We start from the raw sequence: 27,410 nt of genomic DNA, 5'->3' as shown, positions 1-27,410 counted from the left end.
GGAGCAATTGCCCACGCTTGTGAGCTCTTGGCTTGATAAACATTTTTACTCGTCATCAGCCTGATCGTAACATCTGAATCCTCACAGTGACCTCCAATTAAAAAAGATTATTGCATGATCTGCAAAACCCACCGAGGGTTTGATAGATGATCACAATTAATAACAGGCAGGAAGCTCGCACTGCTAAGAACGCAGAGCTGCCGTTCCTGCAGCATCTGAAATGTCACAAGCAGTTAGCAGATAACAACCTCCAGCACACTTAACGATGGCCCTGGAACTCACACGTTTTGGGATACTTCACATACTGTACAGTCACCATTTTAAGGAAATTTAATAGCACCAAATTATTTAAATGAAGTGTTAATCAGGAAACAATTTATCTCTACACCATAAGCTATTTTTAGATGTGAACTTTCTACATCAGTGGCTCTTGCTACAGCTCAGGCTTTGGGTTGTTTGGAGAGGTGAAGAAATAAATGACTCCTGGGAGAGATTTCCGGGGTAAGTTCACCTTCAGGTCAAGCAGCTCAAATCCAACCCAATTCAGGAGTGAATGAAACCTGGACCCACTCCTGGCTCCAAAGTCAGGCTGAGCCAGCTCCTAAAGGGCAGAGAGACTGGCCAGAGGGATGGACAGGACTCTGTGGGATGGATGGACTCTGGCCCTGCTCCCAGCTATTACAGAAAGCTGGAACTGAGCAAGCCCAAGATGCACCAACAGAATGACGCTCAGTGCCATGTAATTTTAATTTGAATTTCAGTTACTTAAGCATCATTGGTCAGCTTGGATTGAAGATACCACAGAAGTGACATAATTGTAGATTAAAGGGAGTAAACATCCATTTCCCCCAGCTCAGAGATTCCTACCAAGTTAGCTTACAAGTGGGAGCACCTTCCATAAAGTCACTGTTAACAATCTTTGTTATTTGAAGTCTCTGTAGAACATAAATAACACAACTAAAACACCCCCCACGCCCCCGGTCCCTCTGTATTTTCTGGGAGAAGCTGCCACACAGAATCCCAGTTTTTACACAACAAACCCCAAACTGCACCTCCAAGAACCCAAGAAGAGACCAGTTTTCAAATCAAAGTCAACCTTTCTCCAGGCAAGGTGCCTGGCTTTGCAACAGCAGGAGCAGCCCAACCTTCTACTCCTTCCTCTGCTTTCTGAGGAGCACAGAAAATATTCCTTTTGCCTACTGCTGTTGCACTTCCAGTTTGTTCACTGTCACACCATGACCGTGACAACGTCCATCTACCACGACTATGACCTCACATCAAGGGAAAAGTATTTTTCCCAAACCTTGTGCCAGTGGGAACCCAGCAGGAAAGAGTCACCCTGAGGTTTTTAAATTCGTATATTCTCATAAAGGTCCTTATTTTTTTTTCTTTTTTACATCTCTGAAACAGAGACTCTCAAGGACTGGAACTTGGCTTTTGCTGTGAAGATGATTATTTCCTAGAGATGCCTGCTTCCAGAAGTTTGGGATGTAAGCACATTTATGGATCAGGACAGCTGCCATGGAGAGATGGTTATTACATGCCTGGTCGTCCAAGTCTTTAAAACCAGAAAAGCAATCTTGTTCAGCTCAGAAGTGCCCCAAAGCACAAGAGAATTCCATGTGATAGGAATGACACACTCCTGAACTCTTCCCATTCTGCATCAATGAAACCCAACAGAAAACCCTGTGCTTGCTGCTTGGCTGCTGTAACTTGCAGTGCCAATAACTGAGTTTGCCCCTCCTGAATTCACAGCATTGCCCTGATCAGCCTCGTTCCTTCTGTTCTGCTCACAAGCACTGTCATGGGAAGCACCTTGGGAAACACCCTCCCCATGTGGAAGGAAATTAAAGGTGTCTGATCAACCACTGAGGTCCAAAAAGGCGTTAGAGAGGGAAGGGGATGAGAAGAAGGAGGAGCTCAAGCTGCTTTGCTGCCTCACAGGCCGTGGTGGGATCAGAAGAGTGGCTGAATCACAAGAAATTACACTCAGAGAAAACTATTTGCTGAAAAATGGACTTAAAACATCAGTTATAAGCAATCAAACAGGCATTTCTTGGCAAAATTGGCACTGAAATCCACCCTTAAGGGGCAGCTTCCAAGCAGTGTTTACGTGTCAAACAAAGGCATCATCCAAGATAAGCAGCATTTGACTGTTTTGGGGAGAGGTAACGTGAAACAGCAAAAACGTAGTGAATTTACAGGCCTAAAAATCAAAATAGCAAGTGCTGATTCTTTCTGTTTGTCCAAACCTCCTCCACGTGGCCGACCCACGTACAGAAACCTCGCAGCCACAAACCAGGGAGTGACAAGTTCAGCCCTGTGATCAATTTTAAAGCATCACACAGGCTCCAGACACTTTTCCCAGCACTAAAAAGTGAGGGAAAGCCCTGGGACAGGAGCACAGCCTGCAAGGGATCATTTGCAGGTGTTCTGAGCTGCGTGGCAGGTAGCTGCAGATATTCCAGATGTCCTCCTGGCACTCCAGAACCGAGCCCTGGCTACCTACGGGTCTGCCACCCATCGGGAGCTGTGACCACCATCACTGAGCACATCAGAGTTCAGATGAACACGGCAGGCACAGCTTGGGACAGCGTCTTTCATATTCCCCTCATATTTTCAACTCCCTCTCTGCAATGCAGCCCTCCAGCCTCACCTGAACACCAGAGCACTGGCAGTGACACATGGGCTGATGCAGAGCTGAGCTGCTGGCAGGGATTTCCCAGATCCAGTCTGTCTTGCTACTTTTTTATTTCCATTTAGTTTCTCTCTTTCTTTCTCTCTCATTCTCTCTCTACCTTTTTCTCTCTCTCTCTCCCTCTCTTTCTTTCTTTCTCATTCTTTACCGACAAGCAGCTCCTTTCTATGCTTGCTTTTAATCCAGTAGCAAGCAGCAGGTGCTGACCAGACACCAGCAACAGCAAAGTCCTTCAGTGTTTCTGAGCGAGAGGATGAAGAAGCCAAGAGGGAGGAGAGAAGCTCCAAGCATTCCCACAGTGTTATTTGAAATACCCTATCTAAATTTGGAATTCCTGGCATAATTAACTACTTTCTCTGTGATCAAACCTCAGCCTGGCCAGGATGCACACACACACAGTGCTCCCACCCCTGCCAGGGAGAGCTGCCTGCTGTAAACTGTCATGGGAAGTTTCCCCCCTGACCTGGTAATCCAAGTATATCCCCAAACATGTAAATTCCATGCTCTAAACCTTAAATTATTATGTATCTCTAAATATGTTTCCAGAAACTTGCTTCTCTGAAGCAATCAAGTAATTTTTGCCTCTGTTCAAATGTCTTAAAAGCCAAAATCTCTCTATTTGAACATTTCACCTGTGGTTTATTGACTTAGTCCAGCACTTTTCTTCCCTAAATTAGGAAGTGTATTGAAAAGCAGAAGCACTCCCCACACCTAGTCATCTAAATGAAATAGTAAACTCAAAAAAACCCAACCATGAATAATTTGCTCCTATGAATTCTTCCAGTGCCAAGGCACAACTTGAAAAAGGGTCTGATGAAATCACAGCTTCAGACACCTCAGTTCCCAGGCCAAGATCTCCAGGGGTGTCTGCTCAGTGGCACAGCTTTAAAAATCCATCTTGGCCAGTGCCATTCACAGTTGGAAGGAAGAACACTTCTGTTTTCCCCTAATAAAAGGGAATGTCTCAAAAAAAGCAGGGAATTACATCTCGGCTTGAAGGAGCGGGCTTGGAATTAGATGATTTTTAAGGCCCTTCCAACCCAAACCAGCCTGATTCTATGGAACATGAGATAGGTACCTATCACCATCCAAGAGAAGACACCTGAATATGCAGGAATCCCAGGGCTGCTCATCCCAGTGGGCTTTGCACAGGGGCAGGAATGTGCGGGGACGCTTTTGCCGGCGCACGCAGGAGGTGTCTACGTTACCCATAAATGCAAAAGGCACTTGGTGCTTTATGGATGTCGTCCCAAACATGCTGACAGAACTTCCACTAGACCATTACGAGTTTTGTACAAGCTGTGCATTTTACAAGATGAATTGTCTCAAATGTTTTCCCTTAATGCAATTTTTTAAAATCCACTTAGCTGTATGGACAAGTACTTCAGCAAACAATAAACTTCTTTGTTTAGAGCTCAGGAGGAGCTATAAACCACTTCCATCAATAAATTAAAACAGCTTTCCACAGAAGAATCTTGCTGTTAGAAGAATGCATAATATTGAACTTTATAAAAGCAGGAAGAAGGGCTGTGGCTCTCACCAGGAAGCCATAAAAAGCCCTTTCAGATCATACAGCATTTGCTTTTCATAAGTATTAGATAAGAGATCATAAATTCCCCCCATATGTTAATTACTGTGAAATTATGAAGGGCTTTGGCAAGCACAAGGTAACAAATACACAGACACCGAAGGCTACTCAGAAACTCAGAATCTCTCCTGGGGGACACATCAGCAGCGAGGGCCTAAAAACTTCCACATCAGTGGGTTTGTAAATCCCAGAAGGCTTTGGGTTGGAAGGCGTCCTGAAGTTCATCTAATTCCACCCCTTACCATGGGCAGGGACACCTTCCATGAGATCAGTTTGCTTTGAGCACCAATCAGCCTGGCCTGGCACACTTCCAATTATTAAGAGATATCCATCCCTATCCCAGCTGTCCATGATAATTCACTGGAAATGCAGTTTTTACCCCTCTTTTTTTTTCCCCCTAGCAAGGTCTTCTCTTACCTGAATTTGGCGAGATGTGTAAACTGCTCATGTCTTTGGAGAGGCCGTTGGTTTTGGGGCTGGAGATGGGGGCACAGGCTGACGTGGCTCGGGGCGGCCTCTTCCCGGGGACCTTCACAGTGGTTCTCAGCAAGTCGATCTCCTTCCCGTGAACGTTCTGCATGTAGTCCTGGGAAGAGAGGAGAAAACCCCAAAAGCCAACATCAAACGGGGAGTTCTGTAAGCAGCAGAATGAATAAACCTGATTTCACAAGGTTTTGGCCCTACATCCTCTGCCAGCACCCACCATATGGTTTTCCCCTTCCTTCCATGTTCTTGATAATCCCTTCCACACATCTCACAACAACTAACCCCAAAAGTCTGGAGCTTTCTCATGGATCCTCCAGCTGGGTAAGAGGTGATTCACAACAGGGCCGTGTGTGGGAATTCACCAGCTAAAGGTCCCAAACAGGAGGAATCAAGGCTGAATGTCCCTCCTGAGCATGTTTATTTGTGCCTCCTCTCTGCCAGTGTTTTATGCCTTTATCTTTTCTCCCTCAAATTTGGCTGGAATGGGTCAGCAGGCACCAAAGTTACAAAAGGGCACCAGCAGGAAGGTTTCAGCAATTCCAACTCTATTTCCTTAGAATATGACCCTTCCTGCACCCACACAAAATATCATCAAAGGGGAAAAATCATGCAAATTGCATCTAATTGATGAGAGCAAGCACGTTTAAAACTAGGAGCCAGAAGTGGGAAAGACATCTGTGTTGCCCAAAGAAGCTGTGGATGCCCCTGGATCCCTGGAAGTGTCCAAGGCCAGCTTGGACGGGGCTTGGAGCAACCTGGGATAGTGGAAGGTGTCCCTGGAATGAGAGGAGCTTTAGGGTCCCTTCCAACCCAAACCACTCCAGGACTGTGTGGATTAAGGACCCCAAGAGAAAAAGAGCAATTTGGCATGGTTGGGAGAAGATCTCGGCTTAAGCTCTTGAGTTAAGCTGGGGACCAAGGAATGAATGGTATTCCTGAGCATCTTCTGCCTGGAGGCCAAAAGTCTGAGCTGCTTTTCAGACAGAACTCGATCACCTCACAGAGACCTGGCTGATGCTGTGGGCATCTCCACGAGGAAAAATGTAACTCCCTGTTGTCCAGGTGATGAGGGCAAGATTTAGCCAGCTTGACAAGTGTAAGACGAAAGACTACCAGCACTGACTAGGCTGGTTCCCAACCCGCAGCACACAGACCTGGACACCACCAGAACACCCACTTCACAAGGAGTTTCCTGAATTCACCCAAAATCTGTCTCACTGCTGCCACAATCCAGGGAGCAATCAGCTCCCTCATCAAGACCCTTTCACCTTTGGTAGTTTTTACAATACAAATTATATATTCTGCTCAAAACCCATCAAAAATCTCGACGAGCAAGGATTTCTTCATCGTTAATAGAAATCGGTGATAAAACCCTCAAACTAAGCCATCACAGCAGCTTATTTTTCCAAGCTGTCTGAGAATTATTACCAGCAAAAGGTGGGGTCTGATCCATTCGTGGGGAGAGGATGCAGAGCTCTGCTGCCAAGAGAAACAAAGGCAATCTACTCAGGAAAATTCCTTCACTAGGTGCTGGAGATGAACAAACGCGCTTCCTCCGTAAATTATCAACTTGGCAGAACTTTCTAGCTCGGGTGTCACTTCTTCACAAATTAAAATACAATAAGCAGAAGATAATTGAGCATTTATTGCTTATGGGCTCTGAAGTGAGCTTTAATCAGAGAGTGACTAAACCTTAGCACATGCTCTTTTCCAATAGTTTTATTTACCGTACAACCAACTTCAACTGGAGAAGGGGGTTTTGGATCCAAATTCTTCAGGTGAAGGGGGGGTGTGACTTCACAACTTGGGAGATGTGGCAGGGTGTCATTAAAGCCCTTTCAACTGGGTGTAAACCAGGCTGAGGTGAGGCACAAAACCACTTGAGGAAGCGAGGGAGCGTGGGCAAACACAAAACCAACGCGCCTCAGCCGCCGTCAGACCCAAGCGCCTGAACAACAACAGATGCCGGGTAGGTATTAATGTCAGCTTAAATATTTATGGGGATATATCAAATGTAAATAATAAAGGCCCTTTCATCGTGTGCAGGATGCACAGTGATAATCTGCGGGTCTCCCCGAGGAGAGGAGGGCAGGGACCACGTTCCCAGCCCCGTCAGATCCCCGCTTGGGGAATGAAAGTTCAAACTACAAAATGATGCCAGGGCTTCTGAAGCGCAATGGAGGGTTTGATCAGATTAGAACAGATGAGGGTCTTGCTGTCATCTGGAATATGCTGTGTTAAAGAGAAGACAGCAAGCTGGATTTTGATATGCAAATGGTACAGGGATAACTCCCCGAGATGTTAGTTGTAGAAAATGCTGATCCGAGAAAAAAGGGGAAAAAACCCTTTAACAAGGCATGAGGGTAATTCAAAGCCAAGTACTTTTAAACAGCACTTAACAAGTCCCTAGAGCCCACTCAACAGTGGGCCACCCCAGACGTGCCATCTTCTGCCCCTCAACAGCTTGAAAAAGTAGTAATTGCGAATCCATTTGCATTTTTCTTCTCAACTCGTCCGCGTTCATCATTCAGCAAGGCAGGGGGAAAAAAAAATCAAAAAAAATTAAAGCCAGCAGCAAAGCAGAGGGACCCCCTCCCCAAACATGTGGCGCAGAGGAGACGCGGGCGCCCCGATCCCCCGCACCCCGCGCTCGCACCTCCGCCGTCACTTGTTTTCTACATTTCGCTCCTAATTATGTTGCATCTATTGCCATACACTTAATTAGCTGCATTAATGTGATTTCTTTTCACATAGTCAAGCAATTAAGAGCTATGATTGAGTTTCATTCAATTAGCCTCAACAAACATGCTAATTGATGTCCCAGATGCAAATGAGGTGCAGTGAGAGAAACCTGCTAGCAACTGAGAGTTGTGGCGGGGGGACCCGGGGCTCGCAGCTCGCTGGCAGCAGCATGGCTTAACACGGCTCCCCCTCCTCCCAGGGCAGGGGGACACCAGCCATTAGTGCCTGCCTTGTCCCAAAGAGCTCCCTACAGGAGCCACGGGCGGGCGCCGAACCCAGTCGGCGCCGTCCCCCCGGTTCTGGCGGGAGCCGGAGCGCGGCGGAACGTTCCGCTGATCCCGGGAATTGAGGGCTATCCCGAGGTCTCCATCCGGCTCCGAGCTGCTGAGGCACCATGCAGGTGATGGCCTGCAGTCAGCACTAACTGGCAGCTCCATCTTAGTCAGAGCGGGGCGATGCTGCCTCCGCATCCATCAATCCATAATCCCCCAAAACGCGCTCCCCGCGTCGATTCTCATCCCTTTGCGTCCCCGGGTTACCGCTCCGATGCGGCGCCGCCGAGGTGTTAATTTGACTACTCAAGGCCATTGACCATTATCTACAGGACTAAATAAACTGTTAAAATATCAGGGGAAAATCAAGAAAAGCTGTATTGACTGAAGATGACACCAAATATTACTTGACAGCCCCACAAAATGAATTGCCTTGAGTAAGAAAGGAACGATGTGCCATGACACAGAATAATGTAAAGTAAAATTACTTTAGTTCTGCTCTTAATACAGCAGCTCTCTGTTTACAACAGCAGAAATTAATTTAACCAATTAACTGAGCAGAAGCCTTTCAGACATGCAAATTGAGCAAATGGGTATGATCATGTTTTCTAAGCAGGCCTACCAAAAAGAGACACTGCTATTTTTGGGGGCCTCTTTGGACTTCCAATGCCAGCAGCTGTTAAATTTGTAATGATTTCTGATGGCCCTCAAAGCTGGAGAAGACACTCCACCAAAGACCACGAGCTGAACCAAGGCTATGGGGTGGTTCCAGCTTGATGCCTATGTCCAGCCTGGCCTCGGACACTTCCAGGCATCCAGGGGCAGCCACAGCACCTGTGGGCTGGGGCCTCCCCACCCTCACAGGGAACAGTTCCTTCCCAATATCCAGTCAGAATCCACTCTCCTTCAGCTTAAAGCCATTCCCTCTTGTCCTATGCATGGCTGCTCCCTAGAGCCATCCTTAAGTTAAAGCCATGGCTAAGGTTAGTTACCAAAAACATGGATATAAAAAACATTATGGAGTTTGAGGGTTTTCAAATACTACAAGAGATGGTGGATAGAGAGAAAGCCCCTCACTGGGGCTGTAAATGCAGGATCCCCCTGGGTAAAGGGGTTTCCAAGCTCACACTGAAACCACTCACCTCGGGATACAACATATGTCACAACACTAAAATGTAAAAAATTATCTGCTCCTTCCTAGAGGCCTCCCCATGTTTCTTCCATCTGTCCCACTGCCACCCTTTTCCAATGCACCACATATGGAATGAGAGACTCTCTGAGAGCAGTGACTTTCCCTGGCTGTAATGGTACACAGGTATGAGCATCACACTTTTTTCTTCCTTTTCAGCTATTCCAATCTCTCAGAAGCCTGTTTTTCCATCACTAGGAACAGGTCCAGGCTAAGAATCCTCCCCAGATCTGTGCCTGGTTTCCACATAGCTCCTAATGAGCTTCTTCCCCATCCCTGAAGTGTCCAAGGCCAGGCTGGATGGGGATGTGAACAACCTGGTCTAGTGGAAGGTGTCCCTGCCCATGGCAGGGAGATGGAATGAGATGAGCTTCAAGGTCCCTTCCAACCCAAACTGTTCTGTGATTCTACAAGAAACACCTTCATTTTGTGGCAGTTTTCCCCCAGTGTTCAATGGGACATAACACTCCTAAGGCTCCACGTACTGAGGTTGAAATAGTGTTTCCTGATCTGAGGCGTAATAAAAATTATTATGGAAAAGGAAGTTTATGGTTGCACCTCTGGATGACATTTTAAAGACCGCGTGCAGTGTATTTTTTGAAAGACAATCCCAATTTTGTGAGCTGACCTATTGGACCCACAAAACCTATTGTTCACCCTCAGCAACAACCAAATCCTCTTCCCCCCAAACCAGAGCAGCCTGGGAAATTGGATGGAGCCCTGACTTTTGTGCCTCTCTGTGGCAGTCAGACATTTTTATTGCAAAACGCCGTCTGGAAAAGATGCAAAACAAAATTGCTAAACTGCAAAAAAAGAAGAAAAGGAAGGGGGAGGGGTGGGGAGGGAGAAGAAAAAAAACAAAAGGCCCCCTTCCCTTTGCTTATTGAGTTCAAAGGCATAACATGCAGCACCCTGCAGCAAATGGGAAGCTACACTAATTTTAAAGCCATAAAACGCTATAAAGTGCCCTGCGGGGCAGGACTACACTGGAGCTAGTTGCACCTAAATAAGCCATGGTTCATTTACTTCGCAGCTTAGCCTAATGTAATCATCAGCAGATTCCTAGCCTAGAGTTGTAACAGGCACGGAGCCGCTGCCGCCGAGGCGACACTCCCAGCCATGGAGGGGCCGCCGCCACATCGCCGTTGATTAGAAAATTTTTCAGTTTTGACAAGCCCTTAATGAACATAAATCGCTCCTTGATTGGTTTCCGTGTGGGGCCACAGGCACACCTAAGACGCCACAACACAACACACACACACACACACACACACACAAAAAAAAGTCTCCCCAACTCCTCGCCCTCGCTGCTTTTCCCAGGAAGGGCCTGAGCCGCGGATGGACGGTCGGGATACGAGCCACAGTGGAATATATTCATCAAATGGTCCTGGGAAATTAGCTGTTCCCACCCCCCTCTCGCATATAAACACTGCCATAATATCATTCAGCTTCATAATGCATAGTTAGTCTTAAGGAAAGCCATGAAATGTTATCTTCTGAGGAGAACAGAGGGATGGAAACGCATTCTGGAAAACACTGCTCACCCTAAAGCGCTCTGTCCTGACAAAAAGAAGGTCATCATGAATCTGTTTGCTTCACGTTGGGAATCAAAAACATTAAATTTCAGTAATAAAAAGCACTGGCTATACCTCTACCGTGGTGTTAATCAGCTCCATCAGTGTTGCAGGGGCAGGGGAGGAAGTCAGGGCAACACTTGGAACACAACAGCAACAAAATGTTGGCTTTTTTGTAAATGGATCGCTTATTTGCATAAAAGTTTAAGGAAACTCTTCCCCTTGCACTTCACTTCTCATTCAGCCTTTGTAATGAGAGCTGCTGTAAAAGACAAACCAGAGTTTTACCACCCTGAGTAATTTATGAAGCATTTATACCCACAGCAGTTAGCTCGGCTGGACAGGAAGCTCTAATTTTATAAACCCCCCTGATTAATTAATAGTTTGGCTTTTGCCTTTTAAATTGCAACTCATTCAGATCCTAAGAATTTTCCTTGACTTTCTGAAGAGAGAGCAGGCAGACAGGACACTGAAACGCGTGTTTGCTCCAGCCTGTGCAGCTCTGCCAAAGCACAGTTTTGTTTGCCACACGACTGAGTGTCAACTCCCTCGAGGGCACTGAGGCCTGGACAGATCCTTGTGGGTCCCTTCCCACTCAGGATATTCTGTGGTTCTATGATCTTCCTCAGTTTTATGTTTTTCCCCCCATTTTATCTTCACTCTGTTACATCTTTCAGGTTAAGATAATAAAGAAGTTTTCCAGGGAGCTCCAAAGTGTCTGAGTGATCTGTACAGCTACAGCACTTTATAAAAATAATCAGAAATTACTAGGCTCATATTTAACTGTTCTATCATTCATTTTTTCCTATCCTAACCAATATTTTAGGCATGTTAATGCATGAAATAGTAACTACAACAAAAGTTTACACAAGCTTCAGATTTATCCTCATCAATACTCAAACTGTAGCTCTGCAGTGTTCGTTCTGGTCACTGCTCTCTCAGGAGGGAGAGCTACATCACATGTGGGAAGTAACACAGAATCCCAGAACGGTTTGGGTTGGAAGGGACCTTAAAGCCCACCCTGTTCCACCCCCCTGCCATGGGCACGGACCTTTCCACCATCCCAGGTTGCTCCAAGCCCTGTCCAACCTGGCCTTGAGGACTTCCAGGGTCCTTTTGTCAGTCCAAGTCTGTATCTACCAAAGGCTGATTTAGGGATCAGTTGTTGATAGGAAATGCCAGTTAAAAGGCCCTTCAGAGCCAGCCAATATCCAGCTTTACATTCCTTCAGAGCAAAAATGGGGGGGCGGGGGGGGAAGGACACACACAGTGGCATTTCAGAAATGTATGAGCATGAATATTTCTATTAAAGCAACACAAACAACACACTTCAGAGCTATTGAACTGCCTGAGGTAACACAAGCCTGGAAACAAGGCTGAGCTGCAACGATGGCTGTGGGGGATATTCCTAATGGGAAGGGGAGCGCGGTTCCCTCGGCTGGAGCAGCAGCAGGCTCCGGGTGCTGACTGGCCACACAGGACACCACACTGTTCTCCAGCATGAGGGGAGATGGGATCCTGCATTTGCAAGCAGGCTTTCTGTCTCCAAATAGTTCAGGAAAATCACACAAGCTGGTAACAACAATTTCAACTGCAGCTCTGAGAAAAACGCTGGGACCCGAGAAAGGCGCACGGAGCTACAACACTTCCAGATACCAACACAGAGGAGGTTCTCAAATGCCTCCTGCTTCTCACCATCTGCTTTTTCTGGAGGAAATGGCCAAGCAGAGAAAGCTCAAATGACACCTCAAGTCTTAAGGAATTTTACAGTGCCTGGGGTTTGTAGGGTATTCCCAGAGAGAGTGTGTCTGTATAATGCATTGCTGAAGCTCTTGTGCCAAGTTTAGCCTGGTGTTGGGTCTGACTCCTTACCAGGCTGAAATGCTGCCTTTTAAAAAAATTATTTGAGAACAATAATCCAATTTGTTATAGCAGAACAACACTGCTAATGCTCACATGAGCTGCTCACCCAGCCAGCGCTGTATTTAAGAGAGAATTTAGAACTGTGGCTGCTGTGGGATGAATTGAGCAAACCAGGTGAATCCACACATCTCTCATGGAGATAAAGCCAGATATCCCCCCGCCTTGAGGACAGTTACAATCCCCAGGTCATTAAACCAGAGCAGTGAGGATGAAGGTTAAAGGCTGCAGCAAGCAAACACCAACCTTGCTGTGTAGATACACGGGGTTTGTGTACCAGGTGCGTTCTAGATGGGCATCACACCTTCCTTCTCACGTATTTAAGAAGCTCTTCATCCCCCATAAGGTGCCCCAGCACTGTGCTTTTATTTCAAATCAAATCTAGACCAGACTAAACATAAAAGGGGAAAACTGCCCTTACCAAAACCTAAGCTGTTTTCAGCCCTTTCCCCCTCCTTTTCTCCTCTTCGTAAACGAGGTGCAGCGCTGGTGAAGATACAAGAGCAGAAAATGGACATGCACAGCTAAAGCTTTGTCATGTGCTGACCTGTGGCACGCTGGCAGCCCTGGGGCAGGCAGCCAGTGGTGAGACATCATCAGCTATTCATCGGGAGAAGGCTCAGATGAAGCAGTGCTGCCCAGCAGGTATCCCGGCGAATGCATTCCGGGAGCCCTCGCGCAGGGCATCCCGCCATTAAAAAGCCGGGAGATGCCTCGACAAATTCCCCCGGGGCCCTTTGGGGAAGCTGACATGGAATTTGCCGGCCAGAATTTTAGTGATCCACTCCACGGCTCTGCTCCAGAAGCCCAAGATGAATAGGGAGCTCTGGTGAACTTTGAAGCCTGCGGGTCAAAGTTCTCTCTCATTATCCCCAACCATTTTCTATCGGCGGAGCTCCTCGGCATCCCAAGGGACGGGAAGGTTTGAGGCTCTTGAAAAAACCTGACATGACCAAGTCAGGAAACAGTAGGGTGCTTATGTACATATATTTTTCTTCCCCCATTTTCCTCTCCCCCCACTTCCTTGAAAAGAAAGGAGAAGGATTTCGCTATTGTGTCAAACATCAACCTGGTGGCATCAGGAGTCACTCATTTAGCTGGCACAATGCTGCACTCATTTCAACACGCTGCCCTGCCAAACAGGCCTGACCCTCCCAGGGACACCTCCTCTGCAAGAAAGGGCCTAATTTGATTTTTCCCTCCCCACCCCAAAAGCTTTCATTCTGTAGGCAATGCTTTCAAGGAGGATGTCAGGGCTGGTTTCTGCAATACGTATTTTCTACGCTAAAACCTCTGCTTTGTGCCTGAGCCACATCTGGCAGAGACAACTGATCCGCCTGTGGCCAAACCTCGAGCAATAGTTAACACAGTGCTCACCACCAGCCACTACACATTGTAATTGGTCTTTGCAACACAAGGTGTTATGCTCTGACTCAAACCACAGGCTGAACAGACCAAATGATCTCCTGAATTTACTTTTTCTGCCACCACTAGAGGCCAGCCCACCTTTCGCTGCAATTAAAAATTCACTCCAGAATTAAGAGGGCAACATTTTGATTAACTAAAATGACCTGCACATTTGAAACAACCCAAATCGAACTGGTCAGATTAGAGCCAGGCTTTACATAAGTTTAGGAAACTGACTTTAGATGGCTAACAGAAACTCTTTTCTTCACTGCTGCTTTATGGGAAACTTGGTAGGAATAAGGCCCTGCTTTTTCAAAACAATGTAAGAAATTATCCCAGACAGCAATGCAAGCACAGCATTAAAAATTCATCGCTTTGGCTTTGTTGTGAAAAAAAGGAACAAAACATTACTGATAAACAAAAAACAGCAAAAGCAAAACAGCATCAGAGTCCTGTTCGGGGGAAGAACCTCTCACCTGGCAATCCACAAGAAGAAATTGTGACATTCCTGCCAACAAAGTTTAGTACAAAGTGTACTGGGAGTGTGACAGAGACTTAAAATCTCTGTGGTTCCCTCACAAACCCCTCCGATCCATGCAGGGAGCAAACGGCAACACCGAGCCGAGCACCTTCTTCCTGGGGTGGGGGGGCATGGTGGGGGACAGAGGGAAACAATTACAGGCTGGTAATTACTTCTTCTTTAAATGGATTCTCTCTAATCTCCGATGGATTTACCTCTAATCTCAAAGTAATTACGTGTAACCTCAATGGATTCTTACTCTGGGGGAGCCGCCGCAGCTCCGGGGGAGCCCGCAGAGAAGAAGTTTCTCTATTGTCTGCCAGAGCAATGAAAAACTAACACATGCACGGCCCTGCCAGGAACAATAGAGCCCTTCCAGCAGCCAGGAAGGGGCCAGGGCACACACAACAGCCTCCTCCTTGCTGATGACCAGCACAATCGAAGGCAGACTCAGGTGGCAGCTCCATGGGGCCACACAGTATCCGTGCTCCCCTTCTGGGAGCCATACCAATACACCAATTTGGGTATTTCAGGGCTACTTCACAGCAGAATTACTCAAATTTAGAGGCACTGAAAGCGACCAAATTGGGCAGAAAGACGTGAACTACATCACACAAAGGAGCAGTGAAAACCCTGCTCCAGAACGCAAGGGCTGAGGGACAAGCTTCCTGATGGGAAGCAGCAATGCCTTGAAGCTACTTGTCATCTAATTTACTACGTAATTTTTAAGAGACATGGACATCACATCAGAAGCTAGAGCAAAGCATCACTATGGCAGGACCTGAGACTCTAAAATCTTGTGTCAAGGCAGAGAAAAAGTGCTCATATTCCACAGACAGGGAACAGCCAGTCGGGGAAAGCACAGCATCAGTGTGGCCAGACGTGGATGTGGCACTTGGGGACGTGGTTTAGTGCTGGGCTTACAGCTGGGCTTGATGATCTCAGAGGGCTTTCCAACCTTAATGATTCTAGGGTTCCATGCTCCTCAGACACCACCCATCTAAAGCAGAAGTTTCCTGCCAGTTCCAGGTGCAAGTCTATAAACCTCAGAGTTTATAGAAAGTGCATCAAAACCTTGATTTTCACTCCTTATGTAAAAGTGCTTGGGAGCCCAAAATGCCACCAACAACTGGCCCTGAAAGCATTCCAAGTGGCAACCCTCTGATTTTCATACGTGGGATGATGATAAAATACAAGATCAGATAGTATATAAAACCACATATCTATCTATCTATCTATCTATCTATCTATCTATCTATCTATCTATCTATCTCGTATTTATTATTTAACCTTGGTGAGGGTCACACCATGATTTTTGGGGTGGGCTGGTCATGAATGGGATCTCTGTGCTCCTTCTATCCCCAAGTCCATAACTGGAATTGTGTCACACACTCTGGGGGACAGGAAACATCCTTGGACAATGACAAATGCCCCAACGTGGAAAACTTGTATGGAACATATTTTAATGGCTAGGCCATTTCCAAAAAGCTGCTCAGAATTACTGCTGAACAAACCACAAGCACTGCACACTGACAGCGACCTCTCCTCACTCTTTACTACCTCTAGGAAAGTTTTCCTTATAAAACACTGCTGTTTTTTTAACCCATAAAAGAGTTAGCAGAAAATAAAGGCTCGAACAGCTCCTGGGATGCAAGGAAGCCCCAGTCCCAGGGGATTCAAAGGGAGTGCACTCAGACTTGCAGCAGGGAGGTTCATTTCAGATGATGACTCTTTGAGAGGGAGGGGAACGAAGAGAGAGGAAGAAGCTCCTCCACTGAAGTGGTCTCACCAAAGCCACGTGTGACGTTGCTCTGCAGGGCTGCTGAACGTTCCGGGAGCAGGGAGTACTTACGTGCAGGCTGGGATGGTAGGTCAGCACGCCGTTGTCACACAGCGTCACGTACTTCTTCTTCCACTCCTTATTCAGGGACTTGCCACTCCGCTTTAGCAGCATCCCCTAGTGGGGGGAGGAGAGAGAGAGAGAGAAAGAAAAGGTTAAACACCCTCCAGACAACACACAACTGCCTAAGACACAGAGAGAAGGGTAATCGCGAGCGTTTTCGGAGAGGCTTTCTCCTGCAAGTTACTCTCTTTGCTCTGCCTCTCCCACAGTGCACATTCCCTCCATTGGCTTCGTCCAATGGGTAGAAAAAGCCCCTTTTGCACTGAATTCTATGCCTCAGGAAAGCACACTTTGGTGTGATGACACAGAGTAAGGTGAGCCACGTGGATTCCCAGCTGATGGAGACACCCTGCTCTGCATTTCCTCACCCTCCAAAAAAAATGATGAGCCCTAGGCTGAGGGAGGATCCTGCTGTGTGGCCTCCCTTCAGCATGCTCCTGGGGATTCCTTGCCCACAAAAGAGCACACATGAGTGTTCTCATTCCCTCTGCAGAAAGGCGACACCACCATGGAAACCCCTCCTGGCTACTCATTCCAGCTGAAGAGACCCCAACCGCAGGCAAGAGCAGCAAGACAGAATCAGAGCAAATACAAAGCTTTTCCAGTAAATCCTGGATAATTTAATGACAGAGGTGTGATAGAAGGGAAAAGGAGGTGGGCAAAGTGAATCACCTTTCCACACACCATATCCAATCTAAACATCAGGGATGAATGCCAACAATCACAGAATCCCAGAACGGTTCAGGTTGGAAGGGACGTTAAAACGCATCCAGTTCCAACCCCCTGCCATGGGCAGGGACACCTTCCACCATCCCAGCTTGCTCCAAGCCCTGTCCAACCTGTCCTGGAACACTTCCAGGAATGGGGCAGCCATAACTTCTCATCAACAGCAAAGATTAGAAGTCATCATTGTATTCCAACAGACAAACAGACAGGAACTGCTGCTGTACATTCAGCTGTTCTCAGCTGAAAACCAGAAACTCACTTTGAAAAATAAAATCCCACGTGCTGTAGAGCACTCAAGGTGGTAGGTATATCAAGAATGCACTTCCTGAGGAAATTTTAATTTCCAAACCCAAGTGAGAAGGCAGTTCCTAATGAATCCAGACAGTACTGCGGTTGTGCAAAGCCTTCCTGGAATGTCCAGTGGAGACCCTGTGGTCAGTACCCACACCACAGGGATGCACTGGTGTCTCAGATCAAGCTCTGAACAAAGCAGACGCTAATATCAATTTCATTAAATCAAAGCCAGGAATCCACCCAACACAGACTTCAGTTCCTGAATCCCTATAAAACTAATTTTTCCCTTCTCATGTACAAGGCAAGTAAAACAAAGGGAAAACAGAACACGGAAAGATGCCCTGCCAAGCACGGTGCTTCCAACTCCCATGGAGCTGTTCTTGTTGAAGGTGGTTTAAAGCTTGAAAACAAGTTCCACTGTTTGTTTTCCCATTAAACCTGCAGCTTTATGAAGTGATTCCTCTGCAGAACCAACCCCAAAGCCAGGAGGGGACACAGGCCAGCTCTACTCAAGTAAAAGTCCTGCTCCTGGCCACATGGCTGGAATAGAACTTCAGAGAAGAACCCATCCCAAATTCAAGGCAATCCAAGGACGGGACCGTGAAGAAAAGCTCGTGTTGGACACCTGAATTACACAGCAATCCAAACTCCCAACTTCCTGCCTGTCTGGGGTGGGGTGGGTGGTCACGTGTCTGGGTTTTTTTTTTTGTGCTGTTCCTTGCTAGAACTCAAAACTTTTTCAAGGAGAACGGGGTTTCTGAAACGCCTCCTCAGCAAAGCTCCTGCGAGCGCGAGCGGCTCATCCCAATTACCGCCTGCCAGCGCTTGGAGACGTTGTTTTCTTCTATTAAAAAATGAAAGCTTATTTCTGCCTTTGACTCTCCTGTTTGTCTATAGGAGGTGATCTGTCTCTTCACCTTTCCCATCTTTCATACCTCACCTGCAGCACGGCGCTGGCGTTTAGGGGGACCCAATTCTAGTTAGTGCTGTGCCGTGGGGATCAAAAATTACTGTTTCCCTGCACTGGTTTGTTCTTCAGACCTTCTAATGGGGAAAAAGCACTAAGGATCACAATGGGGATTTTTTTTTTTTCCCCCTCTGCCTTTTTTTTTTTCAAGTTTTGAAGCCAGTAAAATGTATGTATTTCATAACCTTTTAACTGCCCCCCTTTGCTATACAGAAAACATGTCATTACTTACGTAATTTTCAATTCATGCCAATTGTAATCTCAATAAATAGTAAAAATCTACCACGGTTGTGGTTTTTACTACTTTAAGTTTTGCTACTATCGAAGTACGAATTTTGACAGTCTAGTTTGGGATCTAAATGAAGAAAATTATTCAAAATGAGGCTTTGCCATGCTTTTAAAGCAGAACTCTGTGCTTTGGTGTTAAAAAAAACCAAAAAAACCAACCCTCCCAGCTCAGAACTGAATACGAATGATGGACCTATTTGTGCCTAACTAACAAACCAGACTTCCCAATCCATTTTCTTCAGGCATTCCTTTGGCAAACAGAATCAATTTCACATTATGCGATAATTAAAAGTATCTTGAAGTACCTGGAGAGGAAACTGCTCTGAATACAAGGAGCTAACTTAAAGTGCAATAAAGCAAAGCAGCCCATATAAAGCACAGTTTTTATCCCCAAGGCCACCACTTTGTGGTAATTTTATAGAACGGTCTGGAGAAATGGTCTTAGAATCAGAGTTTAGATCAGTTATAAACGCACTTTAACATTAGCCACACTTAAAAAAAAATAAATGGCTCACATATGACAAGAAATGTTATTTAACAGGAAAAAAAAAAAACCCAACACCTTTCCTTCAGTCAGATTATGGCTACATTGGAGTCAGATCAGATCCTGTGCTGAGGAAACGACATCCAGGGGGTCCTGCTGATCCCTGGTACCTCCAAGGCAACTCAGGGGCAGCTTGGGCATGTCCCCAGCCACTGCCAAACAGGTCCCCACGTACACACAGCACACTGGAAAAATCCCACTGAGTCCCCAAGCTACACAGTAAGAGACTAAGTCAATCTTCCACTCCAAATACCAATTTTTTTGGCCTAAATAATCCCTGCCTTAAATTATTATTAACTGGACAATGCTGTTTTCCCTAATTTGTATGAAATCTTTCATTTCTTACAGCCCTCCATCAGCAGTTGGCTGCAGCTGACTCAAAGCCTCCAGACCCAACACTGAGAATTTAACACCTCCGATTTCCACACACAGAAGAGCTTCACACCTCAAATCACTTTTTTTTTTTACCACCTTCCCTCCCAAACTGCAGTTCTGTGTTTAAGGGAGGAATGGTTTCTCCAAGCAGACTCCTCCAGCCTGTGGTTTTAAGGAGCTGGAGGAAAAAAGGCTCCAAGTGGAGCACACGGACCGCAGTCCCTGGGTTCTGCTGGAGGATCCACGGGGCGAAGGGAGCGGCCGCCCGTAGGTACCTCGGGCTCTCCATCAGTAATGTGTGTGCTACGTCTACTCCCAGGAGGTCATTGCAAGCCAAAAGCAATGTTAAGTGTACAAGCTTTAAATAACTTACAAAGTTAATGTAATGAATGCAAGTGTGATCTGAAATCCATCACTCAGTGGCTTGCTGTAGCCTCAAGCTGTGATAAAACACCACTCATAAATTTATATTAAAACTCTGTTCGATAGCAATTATTTACCAACAAAGATTTATTGATTGCATTTGCTGTTAGGGACTGGGGCCCTAACTGAGTCAATCAGCTTAGGCTGCTGAGCTCCAGGGCACCTGGGGAAGTTACAGACTGCCAGCAGGCTCTGCAATCCCAACATTACCGTGGGAGCAAGAGCAGCTAATGAAAAGCCGCCAGCCTCGGATTGATTGGAGCTAAGGTGGAAAAAAAACAACACACCCAGCACTGGTCAAGGCACCAGGGCATGTCATACACCCAGTTCATCTGAATACACAGCAGCCAGCTGCTCTGGGTGCCTTCTGTGAGCTCCAAAGCCTGCCTGCTGAAATAACAACTCAATGGCGAAACAATGATCAATTTGTTCTGCAGAAGTATTTCAGGGTTTAAATAGCAAATTATTGGCATTTTAAAAAGTGACCTCCTGAAGTTGCTTAATGCTGCATTGAAGATACTGGCAGGTGAGAAGCCTTAAAAATGGTCTTTGAAGTCAGCAGAGCCAAGAGTGGACCTTCTGGAAAAGGAAATAAGGTACCTACAAGGCAGGGGTTGGAACTAGATGAATTTAGGATCCCATCCAACCCAAACCATTCCATGATTCCACTTTGGTTTCTGTTTTCTGTCAGAAAAGGATCTGCCATGGCTTCTGTTTCTTCCCCTTCCCTGATTTTTAGCTGACCCCCATATTGTTTCTCTGATGCTGTTCTGACAGAATGAAATAGGTAATCTCACACTTCAACAGCACAAATTCCTAATTTTCCACTCAGGTCTGTAGTTAGCCACAGCCATGATTAGCAGCTAGCACTGCTAGGAATTCCCTACAGCTCCTGTGCATCCTGTTCAGAAAAGAAAAGCTCTCACTCATGAAAAACATCGTCCCTCAAACAACTCCAAAGGCAGCCACTCAGTCAGGATCACAAATTAATTGTTACATACAAATTCTGGTCAAGAAAACACCCACTTCCTGTAAATCTATTAATTTGGAGAACAAACGCTGGTGAATCCTCCAGGATTCCATGACCAGCCAACTCTGCACTGGTATCACCTGGTAATAAACAAGAGGTTAATCCTTAAGAGAGATTTTTTGCTTGCAGAAGATTTAATTCTAACAGGTTTCTAGTGTTCAAGTCCATTCTTCCAGCACATGGCAGACACCAGCTCAGACTGTTTCACCTCCAAACAACACCTGCGTGCCAAAGGAAGCTTTTGGTAATCGCTGAATCACTGCTCCATAGAGAGCCATGGAATCCCAGAATGGTTTGGGCTGGAATGACCTTAAAGCTCATCTCATTTCATCCCCTATCATGGGCAGGGACACCTTCCACTGGATGAGGTTGCTCTCTCTTTAAAGCCTCTAGGGAATAAACTCTTGAAGATTCCTACTGGGCTGGGAATCCTTCCATAAAAATAGAACTTGTTTTCTCAGTTTCCCAGACTTTAGTCTTTTTTTCCCCAGGAATTTAAGGGAATGCTGCTTGGTCTCCTGGTCAATGAGATATGAAGCTGGTTTAAGTTTTTACACTTGGAAAGCCATAGCAAACTTCCCTCTCCCTTCTGATACCTAAAACGGGCTTACACAAAAGAGGGAGAGGGACTTTGGACAAGGCTCTGGAGGGACAGGACAAGGGGGAGTGGATTCAAATTATAAGAGGGCAGGGTTAGATGGGATATTGGGAAGGAATTGTTCCCTGGGAGGGTGGGCAGGCCCTGGCACAGGGTGCCCAGAGCAGCTGGGGCTGCCCCTGGATCCCTGGCAGTGCCCAAGGCCAGGCTGGACATTGGGGCTTGGAGCAGCCTGGGATAGTGGAAGGTGTCCCTGCCCGTGGCAGGGGTGGAATGGGACGAGCTTTAATGTCCCTTCCAACCCAAACCATTCTGGGATTCTGTGATCTCTTACAGTAGCAGTGCACAACTGAGGACCAAGTGAACCACAAAAAAAAAAAAAAAATAAAAGGCTACAAGAACTTGGAGTGGCTCTGTAGTGTTCTGAAAACAGGAAAGCTCAAACACTCTCCAACTTCAGTATCTAACAGCAACATTGCAAAAAAAACCCCAAAACCTCTGGATGTTCTCACTACAGTTGTGCACATGGAAAACCCCTCCCACCTCCCTTAAAAACTGGCACAGCAGCAGCAGAGTTTTGCTACAAAGATGCTCCCACCTTGAAGAAACCATTCAAATTATGTTCTGCACCTGTATGAGAAAATGAAATCAGAACATTGTACCCAATTCTCCTCTAACATTCCCTAAACACAAGGCAGTGACTGTGCAGCAGGTAATTACTCCATGAATGGTTACCTAATGCTGGGGCTGATCAGCCACGATTTCCATTTGAAGACAAAGAACAGAGAGGATCTAACACCTGACTTGCAGCAAAAGATAATGGCTGTGCTTAAACTTGAAGGACAATCAACCTGCAACTCGTTAATTTCCAAGCTCTCTGCACACAAGCTACTAAAGAAAATTTGAGAGATGTACTGAAAAAAACCCCAACGCTGATTAAGCAACTCTTAGGGTTCATCACAGCACCAGCAACGAGGATTGCCACCTCCAACAAAGGACAGCCACCAAATTCCTGCAAGGAACAGCAGCACTATGGACAAAGTTGATGGGGAGAACAAACTTAGTGTTTGCTGTTACTGCATCTTTATCTTTAATCCCAGAATGGTTTGGGATGGAAGGGAGCTTAAAGACCATCTCACTGCACCCCCTGCCATGGGCAGGGACACCTTTCACTAGCCCAGGTTGCTCCCAGCTCCGTCCAACCTGGCCTTGATTACTGACTGCTCCAATATTTCAGCCTCTAGATTTTGCCAACACAGGTAATACACAAGTTCCTCCAACTCTTGTTGAGTTCTCCTTCAGCTGACAGCTCTGGGACAGGGGCACTCTTCCCTTAGCCCTACTTTATGACTGTTTCTGAAATGAGACTTTATAAAATCATCAGCACGTTGCAAACTCTACAGGTACGGCCACCACACATCCTTCCTGTGGAGTCGAATGTTCCAGTATGTTACGAAATGCAATCAGGTATTTAAGGGACTGGCACATCTTCCACTCTAACCCCGGTTTACCTCTCTGAACACGACACAGCACCCAGCAAATCACATTATTCTCCTGCCTTGCAGTAGTTTCTGCCTCTGTTGCCTTCCAAGACTTGTTCTGCTTACTCTGGACTGCTAAAAACACAGGACAAGAAGAATCCCAGCCCTTAATAATCTCCAGTAGCTGGTTTATTAACCCCTTGGCACTGGCAGTTGTGGTTTCCCTGACACCAGTGAAATGCACTTCGATGCAAATCATTACCTTGGTCGAAGGAAAACCAGCGCTGGGCGGCGGATCCGGTGCGAGCAAACACGGCTGCGTGCCGCGCTTAATTTGGGAGAGGCTCCGAGAGCCGGAATGTTCGGGAACGGCTGAAGGGGCAGGCATGAAAAGGAAGCAACAGAACGCTGACTTCTCTCGAGAAACAAACTGAGGGCTGGGTGGGTGATGGAAAACAAGGGATCATCGTGCAGGCATTACCGCTTCTAGGCAGATGAGCCGCTTTTCCTTACAGGAGCGCTCCCTTCCCTGATCCCTGAAATTCTCTTTATCATATTTTATATAAAGTAGGGACGGGGATGGGGATGGGGGGAGCGGAAGGGGAGAAAAGCCATGAAAAGCTTAAAACCCAATTTTAACTTTCTCTCCTGACACTATAGTGTTTCCATAGAAACATCAGGAAGACCACTTAAGAGCAGCTTTTTTTTTTTTTGTAGCCATGTTTGGCACCATACCCCTCCCCTGGACAACCTATTATTTCACAAATGGATGCTTTCTGCAGCCTGCTCTGTGCAGGCTCCGATGAAGGGGGGAAAGAAAAAGAACCCTGGATCTTTAACCAGTTCCCTTGTGGTCCCCTCCCTTTTTTGTTGGTAATATTTCTGTCATTCTGCCAGGGTATATGGTACAAAGGGTTACACTTTAATTGAGCTGTCAGCATCTCCAACAATCCTATAAAACTCCGATTATGCACGGCGGGGTTAGTGACACACTTGTTATTGTGGATGCCCTATTTGCTAAACCCGGGCCCCCCCCCCACAGGTCACCTCACCCAGGCGACCTTCCTGTCATTAGCCTCGTCTATTCCTACCTCACCGCTGTGAAAATCACACAAGGAAAGGCTTCAAAGCCCTTGCCAGGACTGAATTCGACCAGGAGCTAATCACCCACAAATCCAGCTCAAATGGCAATAATTGGCTAAACTGCTCACCTCTCCAGAGCTCAGCAGTAATTTGGGATAATAAAGAAAAGAATTATTCAGCTAACTGCCCTGAAATGTATGCTTTGTGACCGACACACTTCACATTTTAATAATGATGGACACAAAATCCAATTTAATACAGCATCGGCTGAATAACAAACCCAAGAATGCTGGCAGGGGGAAAAAAAAAAAAAAAAAAAAAAAAAGAAAAAGTGTGTGCGTGTGTGTTCCTTTTTTTTCCTTAAACTGTGTTCCGTGTGATTGTACAGAAAGGATTCACACTTCACGTCAGGAAATTCTGGGACCAGAAAGGCCTTTGCCAACCAACCTCAGAAACTCAGCTCCATAATGGGATTTTAAAATTTATTTTCAATTTTTTTAATCAAAAGGAATGTCCTCCACAAAAAATAAATTTTGCTGAACAGTTAAACCTCTGATCCTCAAAGTTTTGTAGGGGTAGGAGAATAAACATCCTTTTTTAAAAAAATTCTGCAGTAGGAGGACACCTTCTTCATTATTCTAATTAGCAATATTTCCTGATTGCTCCATTTTTCTACTTTTACACCTTGTGCTCTGGCCAAGAACCATCAGCATCAACGACCCCACTACAGAAGGGCCTGCCAGGACACACTGAACCGGTTCACCACTGCCAAGATCACAGAATCCCAGGATGGTTTGGGTTGGAAGGGACCTTAAATTTCATCTTGTGCCTGCCACACGCAGGGACACCTTCCACTGTCCCAGGGTGAGTGATCAGGGCCTATCAGGATGTTCCAGCACCCTCCCATCCCCACACCCCATTCCCTTTCCTCAACTCTCTCCCAAGACCAAGAGAAGAAAAGGAAAATAGATGAAATAGGCATCCCTGGTTATGTTCCTGAGGTGTCCAGTTCACTCAGAGGAACGGCAGTGAAGGTGATGATGGTCCTTCAGATATGCACTTAATTGTATGTTGGGCACTGTCCTCTCATCATTATAGCAGAAAACTAATAATGAACCTAATGAGGAAAAATTCCTTCCCTACCGGATTCTGTCTCCTAGAGTTCATAAAATCATGCTTCACATTCTTTAAAAAGGGCTGCAAAAAAATGCAAATTCCATCTTCAACACGAGGGAAACACAGAAATGCAGAACATGCCAAGACACACAGGACAACTGCATAAAGAGACAGCTATGACCACATCCCTTTGCTACTTAGTATGTGAGGAGTCATGGAGTTAATCAGCTTATAAAAATGATGATTTGTCTACTAGGGGCAGCAGAGACACATCTTTTTAAAGACCCCTTTTTCAGAACATGCATGACTGTCTGCTCTTTCTCCTTAATGAATCAATCTGTACTTTACCATCTGAAAACAAAATCATTTTAGCTACAGCTGGGGATATGTAAAAATGTGCAGCTAATTCACTTGAAAACCTTCTGGTCTCGGCCTAGCACCATGACTTGAGTCCCACTGGGAGAAGACTTTTTACAGGGTGTAAAATTTTGCTCAAAAACCACCCCCCACACCACGTCAGCTTGTTGGGGTGTCTGTGCAGGGCCAGGATTTGGACTGAATGATCCTCATGGGTCCCCTTCAGCTCAGAATATCCTGTGAATTGATGATTTGAAGGTTCTTTTACACTGAGGCATCTCCACATCTCCACCACCTCCCTGAAACCCAGGGAAAAATCTATCCAAGGCCATTTCCCGGGATTTAAGGGTATGACTTAAACACAGCTTTCAAGTACAGGTTTTTCACCTCATGTTCTTAAATTGTCACAGCAAAAAGGCAGAGTTACTGCTGTCAGAACCAGAACTCACCCGTTCTTGCTACAGTAGTTCTTACAGGAATCACAGTTAACAAAACATGAGACACTGCCAGTGCCAGTCATCTGAAAGAACTTTCCTGAGAAATTATAAATCAATGCTTTTGACAAGGTTATCAGTAGGGCTCCTGAAGTAATAACCTGAGAACCCCCAAAATTTCTTCATTGTGCCTTAAACCAGCACTTCTGAGAAAAAAAGGCTGTTTTTGTCCAGGCCTGCTTTGCTTTATGTACAGCACTCACTCCTCCTCTCCCCCATCTTCCCAAGCTTAGCGTTAATCAGGGCAAGTTCCAAATAAAGGATTCTGCATATTGTGTCAGCAAGTTAAAAATTGTAATACTGTTTTAATGTTAAAATCACTCCAGATACAATACTTCCTGTGTAGAGTATTTCATGGCTCATTTGCTTCGACAGATATTAAGCGTCAGTCAACAATTAACTACTGACACCTTTATTTATTTATTTTTTTTTTTTAAACTACGAAGCTTTAGCAGAAGGGCTAAAAAGCACAGCTTGGACTTATTAGCTGGATGCTAATGTGACATCACCAGTTGATTTCATTTCTGTCAAGTATCCATTCTTGTGAACCAGAGGGTCACTCAACCCACATTTCAGCCGAACCGAAATCCAGATTTGAGCCACGCAGCACATCTTTCACAGCCCAAAAATTGATGCCAAAGTGCACCAGCTTAAAAGACCATTTGAACTGTTAATTGTTTGTCACTTACCATACGAGACCATTCCCAAACACAGCCATCACAGCGAATGTTTAAATGGAGTTTGGGATTCGGCACGCCTGGTTTTCTGCAAGGAACTCCCCCTGGCACTGCCCTCAGCCTGGTTTTATTTGCAGTTTTGTGGTGCTACCCCTGGGACACAAGCCCAAGCATCCCAATTCCTGCATCAAAAGGCATTTCTATGGTCACAACAGCAAAATTAAGGTGTCATCAGAAAACTTGGTGCTACCTCTCTCTGTCCAATCCCCGTCAGAGAGATGCAGAATCCCGGAATGCTTTGGGTCGGAAGGGACCTTAGATGCCACCTAGGTCCAACCTCCCAGGATGGACAGGGACACCAAGCCCGTCCAGGAGATGTAAACCCGAGCCATATTTTGCACTTCATGAGGCATTTCCATCAATCAGAAGCCTCGAGAACCAGGAGGCAGATGACACATTTTTGGATCGCTGGCTCATACCCAAATGGTGCCAGCAAAGGGACGTGATGTGACACCAGCCAGAGAGGTCTGGCCCCCAAGCCCAGGGCAGCACAATTAACAAGATGTTGTAACGAAGGTAGCAGTGGCTAAATCCTCTTGGAAATACCTGCTCCTAGAAATAGCTGGGATATAATGCAGTGGGCAAAGTGTGATGACCA

At 46.1% G+C, this 27,410-nt stretch overlaps 1 protein-coding gene across 1 annotated transcript in view; it reads right to left on the bottom strand.

Moving 5' to 3' along the window:
* The window catches only part of AGAP1 (ArfGAP with GTPase domain, ankyrin repeat and PH domain 1), a gene marked incomplete at its 3' end in the record, with an annotated part of 282,469 nt that overhangs the window by 102,024 nt on the left and 153,035 nt on the right, over nucleotides 1-27,410 (bottom strand). The window contains exons 12-13 of the mRNA XM_017743360.1: nucleotides 16,249-16,353; nucleotides 4,704-4,872 (exon numbers count right to left, since the gene is read on the bottom strand). Coding sequence (XP_017598849.1) covers nucleotides 4,704-4,872; nucleotides 16,249-16,353 — 274 coding nt within the window. The remainder of the gene's footprint in view (nucleotides 1-4,703; nucleotides 4,873-16,248; nucleotides 16,354-27,410) is intronic.

Source organism: Corvus brachyrhynchos, unplaced genomic scaffold (genome assembly GCF_000691975.1).
Source record: "Corvus brachyrhynchos isolate BGI_N302 unplaced genomic scaffold, ASM69197v1 scaffold79, whole genome shotgun sequence".
NCBI lineage: Eukaryota > Metazoa > Chordata > Aves > Passeriformes > Corvidae > Corvus > Corvus brachyrhynchos.
This window is presented reverse-complemented; position numbering and strand designations above follow the sequence as displayed.